The sequence below is a fragment of the Marmota monax genome, unplaced genomic scaffold (assembly GCF_021218885.2).
Source record: "Marmota monax isolate L192 unplaced genomic scaffold, Marmota_monax_Labrador192_F-V1.1 WCK01_AAM20220418_F8-fsc00076, whole genome shotgun sequence".
Classification (NCBI taxonomy): domain Eukaryota; kingdom Metazoa; phylum Chordata; class Mammalia; order Rodentia; family Sciuridae; genus Marmota; species Marmota monax.
Window position 1 is genome coordinate 7,946,672 of NW_026692843.1, and position 17,882 is coordinate 7,964,553.

At 53.9% G+C, this 17,882-nt stretch overlaps 2 protein-coding genes across 12 annotated transcripts in view; one reads left to right on the forward strand and one right to left on the reverse strand.

The window, feature by feature from the left end:
* Window positions 1-14,726: 14,726 nt before the first annotated feature.
* Window positions 14,727-17,882, forward strand: part of Jakmip3 (Janus kinase and microtubule interacting protein 3) — an 83,699-nt gene continuing 80,543 nt past the window's right edge. For 10 of the 11 annotated variants that reach the window (XM_058580756.1, XM_058580759.1, XM_058580758.1 and 7 more), the window contains exon 1: window positions 14,727-14,962. The gene's annotated coding sequence lies outside the window, so the exon portion shown is untranslated. Of the gene's footprint in view, window positions 14,963-15,321; window positions 15,380-17,882 lie in introns of those variants that run through there. The other variant, XM_058580757.1, reaches the window with a different exon arrangement.
* Window positions 15,172-16,504, reverse strand: LOC124095576 (uncharacterized). The gene is made up of 2 exons (XM_046448767.1): window positions 16,432-16,504; window positions 15,172-15,791 (listed from the first exon to the last, which is right to left on the reverse strand). Exons 1-2 carry the CDS (start codon window positions 16,502-16,504, stop codon window positions 15,172-15,174), a joined length of 693 nt encoding a protein of 230 aa, XP_046304723.1.

Sequence of the window (17,882 nt, forward strand, 5' to 3'; positions counted from 1 at the left end):
CATTGAAACTGGCTGATAAGTATTTAGAGGTTGGCTTTATTCCACCTACTTTTTTCAGAGTCTTAAGTTTTTTCACAGACCATCCTCCCCCATCTTTTTAGCCCTCACTTCTTTTCAAGACCTTGCTGAAGTGACAGTAAGGGTCAGGAAAGAGAATGAGCCTACAGAGGGAAACAGGCTGGCTCTCTAGTGGACAGTCTAAAGCCTGCCGAAGGGTGAAGTGACAATATCCTAAGGCCAAAGTTGGAGGTCTTGTGACATGGGAATTCATACTTAAAATTTTTAAGCATATGCTAAAGCTTGGCGCTACAACCCAGAAATGTGTGCACAAACGGGATTAAACCCAGAGGCACTGCACCACTGAGCTACACCCCAGTCCTTTTTACTTGTTTTTTTTTTTTAAGAGAGAGAGAGAGAGAGAGAATTTTTTTAATATTTATTTCTTAGTTTTTGGCGGACACAACATCTTTGTTTGTATGTGGTGCTGAGGATCGAACCTGGGCCACACACATGCCAGGCGAGCACGCTACCGCTTGAGCCACACCCCCAGCCCTCCTTTTTACTTTTTGACACAGGTCTTGCTAAGTTTCCAAGACTGTCCTCAAACGAGATCCTCCAGCCTCAGCCTCCCAAGTAGCTGGGATTATAGTTGTGTGAGTCCATCCATGTTTAAATGCAAGTGTTCTCTTTCCACTTAGAACTTCAGCACTGGGAAGCACCACACAGAGACCTGAGGCACAGTCTTACGGTACCTGTGCCTTTGAGCCCAGGTGACATGTGTGGCAGAGAGAAGCTCACGGGAGCCAGGTCACAGTGGGGATGAGGGAGTGGGTCGTGGAAAGCAAACTCCCATAGACGTCCACTCCAGCTGACTTCTCCAACCTGACTGAGCCTGGATCCAAGTCCATCTGCTTATGGCTCCAAAGCCAGTGCTCAGGAGGTGAGAGCTGGTGAGGAGGAAGTCCGATGTATGGAAGGACTGGACCCTGAGAAGGTGAGGGGAGCTCTCAGCCCCCAGAAAAGCCCAAACCCAAGTGAGAAGGCTTCTATCTGGAGGGAAGGGAGGCTGTGGGCCTGTGGGCAGGAAGGCTGCATGCTGGTGGGCTCCTCCCCCCCCAAAGGTAAGGTCAGGGCATGGTTACCTTTCTTTCTTTTTTTTAAAGACAGAGACGGAGGGAGAGAGAGAGAATGAGAGAGAGAGAGTTTTATTAATATTTATTTTTCAGTTTTTCGCGGACACAACATCTTTGTTGTATGTGGTGCTGAGGATTGAACCTGGGCCGCACACATGCCAGGTGAGCACGCTACCGCTTGAGCCCCATCCCCAGCCCACCTTTCTTTATCCTCTGGCCAGAACATGGCAGTTGACCTTGGTCTCCTGGAACTGGTTCCTCAAATTCTAAAGACAAATGTTTTCTCTGCAAATTAAACCTGAAGCAATTGGGAGGGCTTTGTGTTGAAAGGGAGGAGGTTGGAGCTGATAGGATCTCAGGGTCTGCAGTGTGCTGGGCTCTGAACCTACAGAAAGACAGTGTGGCAGTTCACTCCTCTGAGGGTGGCCTAGGCCTGAGCCTAAACCACTCCATTTTAAAACTCCAATCTCACCAGGCATGCCTAAGGAAGCCCTCCAGATTAGCCCTCAGGCACAAACCAGTCACTTCTCCCCACCCTGATAAACTCAGTTAACTCTCTGGCTTGTTGTCTTTGCCCTTATCAAGAAAATCAGGGTGGGGACCACCAGACCAGATGCTTTAACCCTAGGGTAAATGATGTCACCAAGAGACCCAGTGGCAGCTGATAGGGATTGAAAGTGTGGTCAAAAGCCCCCAAATTTAGTATAAATGAAGGAGCACATGAACAGACTTTCAGCCAGCCAATACTGATGCCCGCAAGCCGAGAGCCTGATGAGGACCTGGACTGACATCCCATCACTTGTTGTCTTGGCTGATCCTCTGTGTGGTCCTCACTGCTCTCAGACTCCACGCCACATCTTGACCCTGGTGGGAGCCGTGAGTTCTCCCTGAGACCCTCTCCTCAACCTGCCTGCCTTGGAGGAGGAGCCTGCCCTGGTTCCTGACCCGATGACCGCGGTCTGAGTGAGTGGGCATCTGTGGACTTAGAGCCCAAGGCTGGAGACTTCAGACTGGCACTAGAACTCAGCATGCCGAGGGAATGTCTAAGAGTGTTTACAGTGCTTAGAATTAATCTAGAATTGTCTGCCGTGAACTGATCATGTCTATTGCAGTGCCCAGCATTGAGGATTGTCGTTTTCTTGATTAAGAACCTGTAGAGTGAGATCGTAGTGAGTGATCTGAGTGAATAAAGCATTGAGGGGGGCAGAAGAGGTGGACATTCTTTAGTTCTCCCCTGACTGCATACCTCACTTTTGCTGACTATTCCTTTTTCATGAAGAGGCAGCTTTTTAGAATTCAGAATGCCAGGCAAAGGGAGCTCCGAAGGAGTGGCCGGATGGTGACCCCTTCCCTGTGGTGCCACACAGAAGGGGCTGGCCATAGGCATCATGAGTGTAAATAGTGGCCGGGCATGGTGGCACACACGTGTCATCCCAGCTACTCAGGAGGCTGCGGTCAGCCTGGACATGTTAGCAAGATGCTATCTCAAAAAGTACTGGGGATGCAGCTCACTATAGAGTGGCCCTGGGCTCTCTCCCCAGCACCACAAACAGGAAAACCATTTTTGAGAGGCTGCGGGGGTAGTATCCACAAGGCACTGGATTCAGTCCCCAGCACCATCTCCAAAATATCATTTTGATATCATTTTGGTAATCAGCATTTCACAATTCTGCAAAATAACAGATATCTCTAATTTTGTTGAGTCATTATTAAGAATGAGATGAGGCACAGCATCACCCTGTGTAGCTTTTCTTTTATGGATGTGAGTCCTAAGAAGCCCATTGGCACAAACAAGTGAGAGTGCATGTGAGCTTCCCTGGCACAACACATCCCTGAACTTCCCAGACAGGTGCCAAAATGCAGTCATCCTTCACCAAAAAAAAAAAGAAAGAAAAGAAAAGAAAAAGGTAAAATGGGACTTTCTTCAATGTGTCGAACCTGAAGCCTGAGAATTTGCCTGACTTGAAGAAGGATCTGGTCGGTCCGTCGGACACCACACCTCAAGTTGTGCTGGGCTCCCTAGGGGGAGGGACACTGGGCAGTACTCCACTTCTCTTCTGTGAAGGTGTAGATGGTGGTGGTGAACAGGAAGATGCAGGAGAAGAACCTGTCCCAGCAGGGTCAGTTTTAGGAAAGAACCCAATTTCCTGACTCTCCTGGCACCCACCTCTGGAAAATCTTCCTGTGCACCCTGAGTTGACACCCCAGGCCGAGGATGCTGAGCCCACGGAGAAGAGGCCTTTCTGTCCTGGCAGTGGTGGAGCCGAGCCGAGGGTGCAGCAGGTGCGTGAGGCAGGCCTGCCCCTGCTAGCTGCAGAGGGTGGGACGGGGCGCCGTTGACCAGGAGGTGAGAAATGTTTCAAAATGAAATAAAACAAAATGGACTGGGGATGTTGCTTAGTGTTAGAGAGGTTGCCTGACATTTGTGAGGCCCAGGGTTTGAGCCCAGCACAGAAAAAAAAAATCAGTAAAATGCATTGAGGTAAGCACATAAAAACTGTGGACTTTCTTACATAACAGCAGTGGTCAGTTTGAAAATGGACACCCCATTCACAAGAGCAGCAAAAAATCTAAGAATGTACTTAACAAATGTCCAAGACACAGGGAACAAGTGCACAATTTAGTAGGAAGAATAAAAGACAACGTTACTGTTGTAAAGACAGCATGTTCCTAGAGGAGACAGGCCAGTGGTCAGGAGGACACCTGCACCAGGGCAGCTGCATCTGGACCCTTGGCATGCCCAGCACTTGACCTCAGTGCCCCGCACCCCGCTGAGCCCTCATGACAGCCCATCAGGTAGGGACCGTGGTGGTTCTCTAGAGAAAGGGGTATTCTGAAATGAACTGCACAGTTGCTCAGTGACTCGGACAGAAAGAACATATCTGCAGCCTGCACAACCCCCAAGGGCAGCAGGTCAACAGTCCACCTCAGAAAGAGCTCCAAGGGCCAAGCCTCCCTCCGCCAAGGCACTGCTGATAGCCCCTGCAGCTCCAGCTTCAGCCATTCCCTCCTGCCCTGCGTGCAGACCCTCAGCCTCACCCCAGTCGCTGCCTGTTCCCTGGCAGAGGCCCCTGCTCTCCCGTCCCCTCCTGCCCCAGGCAGCCAGGAATGGGAGGAGAAAGGTAACTATGTCATTTCACTTGAAGTTCATGAGCACTTGTTGGAGGGACAAATGAGGCAGGGCACCGAAGACAGCCAGGTTCAGAGGGCACAGCTTTTGCTGTGATCAATCAATCCCCTGAACCCCGAGTTCAGGGAGTTTCAGAGTTTTATCCCCAGCATCTAAGGGGAGGGGCTCCCGAAGTTCACAGTCTGCAGAAGCTCACATAAAAGCAGCTTTTTCTCTCACTGTTCTGGCAAGTTAACCCCTCAAGGACAGCACCTGGGAAGGGGAGAGCTTCTCTCCCCCTCTTTCCTCCCCCTGCCAGCTGTTACCATGGAGCCCAGTTGTGACTTATCTTGAAAGTGTAGACACCTCTGTGAAGCCCAGCTCAAGGCCAGAGGCCTTGTTTGCACACTTCTCCAACTACTGTCCTGGATGTTTGTGAAAAACCAGTAAGGGGTGTCCAGCACCTGGAGTGCAGGTATCTTCCCCGCCAGTGGCCAAGTCAACAGGGCAACAGGAAAATAGGAAGTTTGTCTACACTGGACTCTTTTGCAGAGACGCTTGCCGACAGTCCTAAACCAGCCATGGGGAAGGTTTCTGGAGAGGCCCAGTTAGGACCTCTCTGTGGAGAAAGGGGGTGCCACTTCACACTCACCTTAGCGAGTGTCATACCTGGGCACACGACTACATGTCCCCAACTGTCCTCACATCATGGCACTCAACAGGGAAGCATGGGCCCTGCTCTGTACTCTGCACAGACAGGGCTGAGTGTGTGCATGAGTGAGCACATGCGGGTCCTTTGGTGGGGAGGGGTGTCTAGAACCTGCCTACAGGGTTCCTGGGAGAGCGGGACAGAGACCCTACAAGTGGTCCAGGAGGGACGGTCAGCTCTGGCCACCTCCCAAGCCCAGGGGTGGGGGAGTGGCAGAGCAAGAGCCCCCTTCCTGCAGGAGATGAGATGCTTGACCCCACTGGACAGGGCACAATAATCATTCCCCAAGACCCAAAAGTGCAGAGGACAGTTTGAACAGTGTGCAGAAGTGGCAGAAGCACTCTGTGGTTCTCACCCAGGGGCAGGGGACTGCAGGGCACTGGGGAAGGCAGAGTAGCCACGGGGAGTGAAAGTGGTGGGAGTCCTCCAGATAAGCCTCACCCTGACTGCCCTCAAGTGCCGGCCACACAGCGGCTCCAGAGGAGCAGGGGGAGATCCTGCCACCTTTCTGGCACAACTCCTGTGCTCCCGAATGCTGGAGGGAACGCCGCAGGCTGTACTGGTCACCCTGTGCCGTCTCCCCACTGCTCCAGGAAAACACTTTTCTAGGAATTCACGATGCAGGCTGTACCGATCCAGGCTATTTTTAGGAGTTGCTAGGATGAAATATTCAGAACTGTAAACAAGGTGCACACACTTCAGGGCCCCAGTCTATACATGTCCCATGTCCCGTTTGGCTGGAGAACAGGCTCCCAGGAAAGGAAGGGTGCTCTTCTAGACAGCTAGTCTGTGCTCCCCAGAGAAGGTTCAAACAGGAAGCGGCTCCCTAGAGCCCAGGCACATTCCTGCCCAGGCTAGACAGAGGTCCCTAGGGCGGGGTCCCAGGAGCACGGGCTGGTGGTGGGATTTGTCTGCCCTTGGGTATGTGAAGCAGTAGCTCTCTGGCTCCTGTGTCACTCAGCAGAGGTCTACAGTTGTGTGGCATAGACAGAGACAAGGGCTGGGGCGCAAGGTCTGCAGAAGCCTTCTGGATCCCGCCCACCAGGGCCTCCTGCTTGGCCTGTGCCCTGCGGACTCGCACCCCTGAGTGCACACAGCCCTGGCACACGTTTCAGATGAGCACTCCCAGGGGCCCCCAGACCTACAGACTGTTGGGGACGGAGGGGACTCTGCTTTCCACAAGGTGCTGGGGATTCCCGACCCACGCGGTGGAAGCTCAGCTCCAGTCTTGGGTCAAACCAAGCTGTTCTGGGGCTCCTTCCCTCCAGCCCAACTCCAAAGCTATCTCCAGGGGCTGCTGGCATCTGACACGCAGGAGTGACAGGGACACAATGTGGACACGAGGCCCCAAGGGAGAGAGATGAAGTTAAAAGGACACTAAGGGGCAGGGCACTGTGGCAGGGGATCCCAAGTTCCAGGCCAGCCTCGGCAGCTTAGCAAGGCCCTGTCGCAACATGGGGATGTGGCTCCGAGGTAGAGCACCTGGGTTCAGTCCCTGGTACCAAACAAAACAGAACCACTAAGGGGCAGTCCTGGGGAGCGAGGACTGACCTCCAGGACCCCGCCACAGAGCACAGCAGAAGGACACTGAGGACCAGTGCGGGACTCCAGGCAGCGTCCAGAGCCCTGCGAGGACAGCCCTCAGGGTCAGGACCTGCTGTTGACAAGCTCACTGGTGGCTGAGGCTGGTTGTGCTGTCCCCCACACTTGGAAGAATGACTTCTTGGGATCCTCACTGAACAGGGAGCAGTGGGAAGGAGCCCGACCTACTCCCTCCCTCCTGGGAAGGGCCGACCTGGGTCCTGGGAGGCCAGGCACTGGCTCGCTGGCCCCCTCTACTGTCCAAGACGCAGAACCCCAAAGGTAGCCGGGAGGCTGTGTGCAAGGTTGGGCCACATCTCAGGGCACCTCCCTGTCCCACACCAGGAGGACAACAAACAGCGGTCAGTTTCCACCACAGAACAACAGCTACAAGCTGTTGACACGCACCTGTCACCTGAGACTCAAGAGGCTGAGAGGAGTTGGAGGCCAGCCTAGGTAACAAGCAAGACCCTTCTCAAAATAGAAAATCGACAGGACTGGAATGCAGTTCAGTGGAACGTGGTCCAGCAGAGGAGTGCCCCTGGGTTCAGCCCCCAGAACTGCAAGGTGATGATAATGCAAATAGTGATGATAATAAAAGCAGGGACAATGTGTGGTTATAAAAAGAACAGAACAGCAATGTGCGCACCGACTTGGAAGTCTTAGAGATCAGGAACAGGTCCTTGTTCCCCAGTGTTGAAGGTTAAACACCTGAGAAACCCCAAGGCAAGCATAGAAAGCAAGTTTTGTTTAAGAAAGATAGAGGAGCAGGGCACGGTGGTGCACGCCTGTAATCCCAGTGGCTCGGGAGGCTGAGGCAGGAGGATCACAAGTTCAAAGCCAGCCTTAGACCTTGGCCAAGCTCTAAGCAACTCTCCCGACCCTATTTCTAATGTAATACAAAAAAAAAAGGGAAAGAAAAGGCTGGGATGTGACTCAGTGGTTAAGCGACTCTGGGTTCAGTCCCCAGTACCAAAAAAACCCCAACAGACGTAGCCGACTTCTCCTAGGGAAGAGGGGCCCAGAGCTGGTGCCCTGGAGAAGGTGCGTCCTGCCCTTCCGTCGGCCCCAGAACCCCCCTTTTAATCCTGCCTCCTTTCCTTCTCCTACTGAGGACCGCCTGAGGGCAGGAAGGGCCAGAGGGCGGCATCACCAGCCCTTTGTGTGTGTTTGAGACGGTGTCTTGCTGTGGCCCAGGGTCTTGGGAAGCTGCTGCAGGCCACAGGCAACTAGTAAGAGGAGAAATAAGAGGAAATGTGTTCAGCTGCAGGGGTTTTTGTGGATCAGAGCTGAGTTGGAAGACACACACTTTGCCCAGGCCTGCGCTCCTCCCCGTGTGGGCACGTGGTGGCCAGGTGCAGGCCCAGCAGAGGGCAGAGTGCACCGGGCCTCGCAGGTGGGGAACGCAGATGGTGTTCTTCTCACCAAGAGAGTGTGGGAATGTTGCCCCGTCCCTGTGTCTTGGAAGAGTTGCATGAGGCTGGGATGTAGCTCTGTGGCAGAGCTTTGCATGCGGGAGGTCCTGCATCCAATCCCCAATATCAGACTCCACATCCTGTCCAACCATAGGGACGGGAACCTAATTAAAATAAGTCATACTCCACATCTGTATCATATGCCAAAACACACTCTACTGTCATGTGCATCTAAAAAGAAAAACTAAAAACAAATCTTAAAAATTTTTAAAAGTAACAAAGAAAAAGTTGCCAAATAGTAGATGGAGTCAGGTTGGACCTAGGGAACTCGGATCTCCGATGTAGAAAAATATGAGTCCAAATCCAGAAGCACCAAGTCAAAACTTGTGGGGTTCAGGCTTGGGCTTCTGAATTTATTTTAAAGTCCCTCAAAAGTTTGGCCAGATTTGGATTTTTGTGAATGAACCATGTTAACACTGCTGATATCAATGCCGATTTTAACTGCTGATGGCCACCACAGGCTCCCTGCGCGTCTGACCCTCACTGTGTGCAAGTGTGCCACACACTCTCAGTCACCTCTCGACAGGGGGACCTATTGCTTATCCCAGTCGACAGAGAAGGAGAGTCAGGTGCAGGGGTGAGCCGCTCCCAGGAGGACAGAATGAGGCATAGGTCAGCCTGGTGCCCGGGTCCAGACTCCCCAGATCACCTTGACCAGTACAGGACAGAGCCCGCTGGACACACTGCGAATACACCCTCCAGCCTCTCCCCTGCTCAGCAGTTCAAAAGCAGCTGAACCCATCTGGGCACATTCTCCCTTTTTGGTTATTTACACGATGGTAGAACTATGTTCCAAACTGCAAATTCATACATGGACTCTTCCTTCTGTTCCGTTTATGGTGCCAACACATGTGTAACTATTAGATCACACACACATTTTGTAGCTAATAAGAAAAAAATTTAAATGATGAAGAGTTCATAGAGCCTCCACGGTTGTTTTTAATATGAGCAACTGCAAAGGTCCCTGTTCTTCTAGGAAGCTACTCATCCCAAGATAATCTGATACTTTCAAATGCCAAACAAAAAGAATTTGCCAGAGATTTTCATCTCTTGTTCCTGCACACTTGGTAGAAGCTATAGTGAGGCTCCCTGTGCCTGTAGTTTTCTTTGGGGGAAGATTTTTCACTATTGATTCAATGTCTTTTCAAAATCTGTCTCAGCCTCCTGAGCTGCGGGGAAGACAGTGGCCACCACACCTGCTCTGTCACCCTCTTTGCCGTGCGCCCACCCCTGAGGGTTCCGTTTGGTGTTCTGGTTTTAGTTCTACATTTCCTTTGCTTCACATTTCCATTTTCTATTTCTTTGCTGAGACCTCCCATCTTTCCCCTGTTCTATCACTGAGCGTCCGGATGTTTCCTGGTCAGGCACTGTCTTGTCAGATACCCAGGGTCTCCGTCGTGCAGTGCTGGTGACTGTGATGCCACATGTGGTCGAGATTGTCTTGTTTCTTTGTTTGCTGGATATAATTTTGTGTTGCATCCTGGACATTTTGAACACCACCCATGGAACCCTGTGCCCTGAACACTAACCCTGCTGGTTCAGGCTCACGTTCACCCTACACTTGCTGTGCTCCTCAGATCTGCCCCTCTGCACTCCACCCAGCAGGACTGGGCAGGGGTCCAGCCAAGTTCAGTTCTGAGAGCCAAGGAGGTGATATCAGGTCAGACACGTGCCTGGAATGTATGCACTTTCTCAGGTGGCATTCCTTAGCAGGCCTTCCAGGACTCTGGGCTCCTTGGGGTCCCCTTCTGATTTTGCCAGAGACCTGGCATCTCCAGCCTGCTGGGTTGCACACCTCTGGCTGTTGTTTTGAACCTGCATCTTGGGCCACAGGGGAGGAGTTGGGGGAGCCAGAGAGCAACAGGTCTGAGGGTTTGCCTGACCCCTGGGAGCAGAGCTCCTCCAATCAGAGGAGAAGGCCCTTTCCCTAGGGCTTTAGGCTCCTGTGGGTCCCTGATCTGTGCTTCTCTGTGGAACTGTTTGGGGGCAGGGGCGCCAGAGTGGCGGAAGGGAAAGGGGTTGATGCGCCTTCCCTGTGGCCCTGGGCACCCTTCCCTGCCCCACCATGTGGGAAGGAAGGTGGCCAAGCCCTCGCTGGGGACTGCTTCCAACCCTGCCCACCTGCCAGCCCTCCCCCAGGTGGGCTCAGGGGCTGCTGGAGCTGCCCAGCCAGGCTTTGCAGCCAGGGCTGGTGGGACACCCAGGGAGGTGGGCCTGTCCCCGTCACCCAGAGCCAGGACCAGAGCGAGGGCTTCTGCTCTTCCTGTTTTCAGAGTTGCTCTAGGAGCGTTTTAAGAGATGAGCTGCTGCCCCACCTCTGCCCATCAGGCCCTGCCTCCGTGCAGGTCCTTGGTTCCTCCTGCCCCTCTGTATTAGCTTTTTTTTTTTTGGTGTGATTAAAAAATAATAATAATAAAAATAAAACCTTGAGGATCACTTTTCTAAAAAAAAAAAAAAAAAAAGCATTTAAAGACTGAGTTTGTTTTTGTGGTACAGGGATGGAGCTGAGCCTGGCAGTGGGAGGTCCTGCTCTGGTTGAGCTACACTCTTACCCCAATTGTAAAACATTTTAATCGACTTTTCAGTTTAAAAATGCAGGGAAAAAAATTAAGCCAGTAACGTCAGACAAGTTTCCTGGTGAGTGAAGTGCCTGGCCCTCAGTGTGACCGCCCAGGGCACCTGCTGGGCAGGGCTGCTCTGCCCCTCCCTCTGCTGCCCCCCACCTGTCCACGAGGATGGCAGAGGGCCGCTCCCCTGCGAGTTGGGAAGCCTCCCTTGGGTTCCTGTTGTTGGAGCTGCACTAGGAATGTCAGAGAGCACCCCAGCCCTCAGAGGGAGGCCAACAGTCTGCCTGCTGCAGGGGCGGGGGGGGGGGGCGGGGGGCGGGGGGACTGGCTAGGCTCAGCCCCTCCGGGCGGGCGCAGGGTCTGATCTCAGCCTTTTGCCCCCCAGGGTGGGACTCTGGTTTGATAAAGTCAGTCTCTACGCAGGCAGAGCTGCTTTCCGAGCGTGTGCCTCCTTACAGAGCCACCTTCTATCTGGGGTAACTTCACTGTCACCTGCGAGAACCCCCTTCAGCAGCAGCTCTGTGGTGGCCAGCTCAGCTTGCATCTCTGAAAGTGCAACTATTTTCCATTTAGTCTTTAAAAGATTCTACTGGTCCTGAATTTTTTGCTTAGTAATTAATTTTTCTTTCTGCACATTGAAAATATCGCCCTAGAATGTTCTGGCTTTCCTTGTAACAAGCAGAGGTCAGTTGTCATTCTAGCTGTGAACACAGAGATTCACCCTTAAGATCTTTTCCCCTGCTATTCTGCGGTGCCTCACTCCTTACGGGCTGAACTCAGGGATCCTCCATCACTGAGTGGCATCTCTAGCCCTTTTTATTTTTTTTATTTTGAGACAGGGTCTCACTAAGTTGCTGAGAGCCTCACTAAGTAGTTGAGGCTGGCCTTGTTCGCAATCCTCCTGCTCAGCCTCCCAAGCTTCTGGGATTAATGACGTGTGCCACCATGCCCAGCCGGACTCCTTAGTTCTGAACCTACTTATCGTCCACTGTGCTTCTTGATTATGAACCTCGACCACCAGCCCTTAGAACACGATCTTTGCCCGGTTTCCCGTCTGCCCACTTCTGCTGTGTTGATTGAAAACATGTCGGACACCCTGGCTCTGCTTCACAGAGCTCCTAGCCCCTCCGATTGCTGACCTCGTTCTCTCTGGGCTGCCTTCTAGATATGTCTTCTACCTGTTTTACGGCCTACTGATTTTGTCTGTTGCTGTGGCTGATCTGCTGGTGGAGACATTCTTCAATTTTGTTTTACATTTGGATGATTATCATTTTCATTTCCAGAATCCCATGAGGTTGGGTGAATAAGCCTACTCTACGGTTTCCTTCTCCCCTGGAAATTTCTCATCTTGCTTTCTGTTCCTCAGCCTCGGTTGCACGACTGCCTGTGTGTTGGACCACCACGTCCCGGGGTCTGCTGTGCACCCTTCTCCCTTGCTCCCCTCCCCCCTTCACCCCCTCTTTTCCTTTTTTTTTCTGATTTGCACCTACAATGCCTTCTTTTCTATGTCATGATTGTCTTCAACTATGAAATGGTCATTGCCCTGAAAATATTTTTTAATATTTATTTTTTAGTTATAGGTGGGCACAACGTCCTTATTTTACTCTTTTATTTTTGTGTGGTGCTGAGGACGGAACTCAGTGCCCTCACACACCAGGCGAGCGCTCTACCTCGGAGCCACGGCCCCAGCCCCCTGAAAACCTTTTTCTAGGAGCTCTGTGAGCACTGAGCGAAGACTCCTTTGGAGAGGTGGCACGTGTTTCCTCCAGGTGGCTTGGTGGCAGCAATGGGGCCGCCTTGCGAAGTGGACATATTTCCCTCTTCTCCCAGGAGGATGCTCCTGTCCCTGCTCCACCCTCTTGATGGTGGGTGGTCCCTCCACCTGAGGTGTGGCCTGGAGAGATGCTCATGCTGAGAGGCTTCCTCTTACCCCCACCCCCTTGCCTGGTCTTTGACTTCAGTGCCTCTGGCCCTAAAGGCCACCAAGAGCCTGGCTCAGGGACCCCAACAGCACATGCCCCCGTATTAAAAGCAGCAACTGTCTTCAAACTGCCTGGCTGGGCTCCCACTCCTGTTTAATTTTTTTTTTTTTTTTTTGGTAAATCCATACAAACTTACGATGAGTGAGAGGGAATTTTCAAAGTCTTACCAGCATTTGAATTTTCTCAGTGGAGGAGTTGGTGCAAAGAATGTACGACATAAAACTTGCCCCTCCAGCTGTGCAGATGCCCCACCACGACGACTCAGTCTGCTGGGGTCTCACATCCTCAGTCAAGGAGCCGACCACACTTCCCAGTAGTGCGGGGTCATGCCCCCCAGTCTGCCTCTGCCCAGCCCAGCATAAGAAGGCAGTGTGGGAAAGGTGAGCTGGAAGGGAGGCGGGAGGGCAGGGGAGCAGGTGACCTCTGCAGTTGTCTGAACCTGGTTCTCAAGGAATGCCTGGCTCCCTGCAGACTCCACTGGAGATGATGGACAGCCGGTCCATGCAGAAGGGCTGAGGTGTGGAACCCAATGCAAAGGCACACCCTGAAGCAGAAGACGGACGTACCAAGTCCCAGAGCAGAAAAGGGCTGAGCATGCTGTGTGCCCCTCCGTGGAGCCAGACTTCAAGTGTCCTCTTAGAGACCGCAGGGCAGGAAGTCTCCATGGACATGAGGTTCCTTCTGAGCATTGCTCCAGGGCTGGGAGCTCTTTCATATCTGGAGTCCTGGTCCCTACAGTCACCTGTCATGCAGACCCGCACTCCACACATGGCTGGACTGTGGTAAAGCCTTCAGATGCAGACTTCAGACAGCCCAGAGGTCCTCTCTTGCCAAAAGCCCACACCAACAGATATCCCCATGAATACCAGAAGCCTGGGCAGAGGGGTGATGCAAAAGAGGTGGCAGCTGAAGAGGGATGCTAGTCAGCACTGGCCACTGCCCATCTACATAGCCCTGGCCACTGCCCATCTATACAACCCTGACCACCCACCTACACAGCCCTGGCCTGTGATGTGGCATCACACCCTGGGGAGATCAGTTGGACATCTGGTGGCAAACTGGCTCTAGCAGACCCCTCCCATCATGAAGGGGTAGTGCCTTGTCCTCACCAGAATAAACCTCTTTCCTTCCTGGTCCACTGAGTTGCCACCAATAACGTCATCTGGAGACTTCTGAGTACCCTGTTCACTTCACACCATACCATCCACACTTCTTCTTCTTCTTCTTCTTTTAGTTGCTGATGGGCCTTTATTTCATTTATTTATATGTGGTGCTGAGAATCGCACCCAATGCCTCACACACATGCTAGGCCAGTGCTCTACCACTGAGCTACAATATCAGCCTCATCCACACTGCTTCTGATCAAAGAACCAGGGAAGCGAGGCATGGCTGATGTCTGAGGGACTGACAAGTATCTGTTATCACACAGCTTTGGAATGGCTTGTTTAAAGACCCCCTGGGTCATTGGGCCTGGTGGTGCACATCTGTCATCCCAGCCAGTTGGGAGGCTAAGGTAGGAGGATCACAAGTTCAAAGCTAGCATCAACAACTTAGTGAGGCCCTGCACAACTTAGCAAAATAAAAAATAAAAATAGCTGGGGGGCTGGAGATGTGGCTCAAGCGGTAGCGCGCTCGCCTGGCATGCGTGCGGCCAGGGTTCAATCCTCAGCGCCACATACAAACAAAGATGTTGTGTCCGCCGAAAACTAAAAATTCTCTCTCTCACTCTCTCTCTCTCACTCTCTCTTTAAAAAAAAAAAAAAAGCTGGGGATGTGACTCAGTGGTTAAGTGTCCCTGGGTTCAATTCCCCATACTGCAAAAACAAAAATAAAACCCATGGATCACCAGTGGGGAGAGCAGCCCCCTGCAAGGCTGAGGTTGGGTTCTGGGATGCCCCCTCAGCAGTCCCTAAGTGGTTCTGGCTTCTTTTAGCCAGAATGCATGGGTCTGGGGGCTGGTGGGGAGACAGCCCTGGCAGTTACACCCTGGCAAGGATGCACTTGCAGGAACATCTGCTTTCCATGCCCAGACCTTTGGCCTCTGCAGATCTGCAATCTTGGCATCCAGGGAAGGTGCCTTCTGCCGAGGAGCTGCGACTTAGTGTGTAGGTGTGACGTCGCATACCCCTGCTGTGCGCATCTGGCCCCTCCAGCAGCCCACGCTCTCCCGGTGTGACTGTAACGTGAAGAAGCCACTTGATGGGAAGACCCAGCCAACCTAGTGGGAAGGGGAAGGACGAAACTGTGGGTCTGAACTGGGAATGCTGCTTGCCGCAGCCGCACTCCCCAGCAGGGCGGGGAAGGCAGGCTGCCTTTGGAGATGGGAAGCCAAGAGTTAATGGTTGGAGCACACACGTGCGACTCTCCCGTGCTGCTCATGGCCGCTCCGTGCAGCACGAAATGAGGGTGAGTAATTCCTGCTACCGAGAAGTCCCTGGTAAGCCTGTGGCCCTGGGTGGCAGGCAGCGCCCCGTTTAACCGCTGGCTTCCACCTCCCCACCCCTCTCTGCAGACTTGTCTGCAGTCGCCAGGGTTATTTTCAGGAGCTCTGATGCTTGCTTTAATAGCCCGCAAACCTGGTCCTCAAAAGAATAAGACCAGCGATCCCGGGGAGGTCAGGGCGGGTGTCGCCGAGCCTGCGCGCCCGGCGGAGCGGCCCGTGAGCGGCAGTGCCGGGAGGGCCGGGTTTCGGGGCGCCTGCCCGCGGTGACGCGCGCCCCCCGCCCGCCGCAGCGCCACTGCAATGGCTGAGCGGGGCCGTCGGACGCCGCCGCCGCCGCCTCGGAGCCCGTGCCGCCCGGAGCCCGCTCGCGGGGAGCCTCGGTGAGCAGCCGCCGGCCGTGTTTGGGGACTGCGTGCCGTGCATCCTGACCCGGGCGGGGGACGCGGCTCGCCGGGGCCGGGGCCTCTGCGCTCCGCCGGCGCCTGGCACGGTGCGCCGGGGCTGCGGGCGCCCTGCGCAGAGGCCTGGCGGGGCCCTGGGTGGCGGGGGTGGCGGGGCCCACTGGTCGCGCAAGCCGGGGGTGGGGGGTCCTGCGGCCGGGGCGAGCTCCCTTCTGCCTCTCCAGGCGACCTCCCGCGGGCCACCGGCCGTTTATTTCCGCAGCCGGGTTTCTGGGATGTGCCGAGCCGGCCGGCTCAGCGCGCAGGCCGCGGGCGCAGGCGGTGGCGCTGCGCTGGGTGCGGCCGCGCAGGTGCTGGGTACCGCCCGCGCTCCCGCACTGCACTGTGCCGCCTGCGGGAGGGTGCCGCCGGGCGGTTTTCCCCCTTCTTCTCGGTGTTTAGTCATAGACATTCATATGTTTGCGTTTCCGGGGATGGCCGCGTTGCTGTCGAAGCTTGATCATGTCAGAAGCCACTGAGGGAAGGGTTAGGTCAGGCTGAGGAGGCGCCGGCCTGGACGGTTTACCTAGAAGAAAGAAAGAAAAAAAAAAACAACCCTGCATCCCTTGACCTTGCCTCTTGTGAGCCGCACTCAAGGTTTTAAACAGTGACCTTCTGCCTTGCTTCTTAGGCACGGTCCAGGGTGCCTTCATGCTGTGAGGGGTGCAAGAAAACCTCTTTTTTGCATGCTGTCTGCAAATAATAGAAACAAGGGTGCTGACTCTGGAGTGGCAGGCAGTGGCAGGTCTCAGCTCTGCTCTCTCTGCCTGGTCCTGAGGGAGCCAGGGAGCTGTCAGTGTGGAAGAACCCTCTGCCTTGGGCGGCTGTTGGGAGAAGGCATCCAGTGGTGTGTCTGCCAGGGTTTGGGATTAAAAGGTCAGGCAAGGCCTTTCGGGGCCCCTCTCTCCCCTTCTAATGGCAGGAGTTTGGCCTTGAACCAATGTTCCCTTTGGCACCGCCCCCCCCCCCAATGTCAGGTAGAGCTCCCTTACCTTTGCTAAAGTCAAGCACTGAGGAGCAGTGGCCCCCTTCCAGCAGTGTCCAGGAGACGTCAGCAGAGGACATCAAGGCGCTGACATCAGGCACACCGGTGTGCTCTCAGGAGGAGGAGCCATGCAGAGCCCAGGGCCACCTGTGGCTTCAGTGCCCAAGATCTGTTGGAGGAGAGCAGGAGGGGCTGGCCCCTGCTGGGAGGTCAGAAGGCAAGGCAGCCCAGCGTCTCCTGCAGCCTGCACTTGTTGGCTTTCTACAAAGAGCATGGTGGGAGGAAGGGGGTCACACAGCCCTGCGTTTCAGTTGGGAGCAGACTGGAGACACAGTTTCAGCTTTAGATAGGATTTTCAAACGTCTGAGCTTACTGTTTGGGGACATTTTATTGGAAATATTACCCAGGCCATCCCAGCACTTACTACCATTGCCTCGACCCTGCTTATAGCAGATTTGGGGAGGAAAACATAGAGCGCTGAGTTCAGCCCCGAGGTTCCAGGAGCTGCTGGGTGTGTTTCTGCAGTCCTGGCTCTGATGTTCCTCAGGCCCCAAGGAAGCAGTCTCTCCATCCAGACCTCCTGGGTGGCCGTTTGTAATCAGCACACTGCAGGTTCTGCCTTGTGGGCACCAAGTGTTTGAATTTGTGTATCTGTGAGATTTAGGAAACTGACAAATGGTCTAACAATAAGGAACTTTTATATAGCTAAGCACACTGGCACACACCTGTACTCCAGGTGACTAGGGAGGCTGAGTCAGGAGGATCTCAAGTTCAAGGCCAGCCTGGGCAACTTAGGGAGGCTTTGTCTCAAGATAAAAAAGGGGGGGGGGCTGGGGGAATAGCTCTGTGGTTGGAGCTCTGGGTTCTATTTCCAGGGGTGGGGGTGGGGGTCTTTTGGTGTGATTTCTAGATAAGCACACTGAGGGGCCTGAGAACTGGTAGCTGGCAGATACACACTGAACCCAGAGTCTCCTGCTGGGCAGCAGATCTGAGAATTTGGGACTCCCTGTAAAGCTTACTGCTACGCTGGCTGGCTTGTGCCTGGAAGAGGCTTGGACAGCAGTACATCGTGTTCTCCAGGAGGTGACCCTCTGCTGAGTCTCCCCCACGCCCTTCTTAGCGATGGCCTTCCTACCACATAGCAGCATCTAGCAAGGACCCCAAGGAGGTAGACCTGCGTTTCTGGCCTCCTCCCTTAGCCTCCAGTTGATGCCACCCTGGCCCTGCACCCCCAAGCTGGGGAGTCTTCTGCGCAGACTGCTGTGTGTGTGAAGGTCTCACTGCTCCCGAGCCTTTGCCACTCCTCAGCAGGCCCTTGGGCCCCTTTAAGCAACTTTGTGCTTTTATTCCTGATTAATGGGGAATTCTAAAAATCCAGACCCTCATTCTCACACCACCTGCACTTGACACTTACCTGGGGACTTCTGTAACTCTTTAGGTGCTGCACCAGGCTGAATG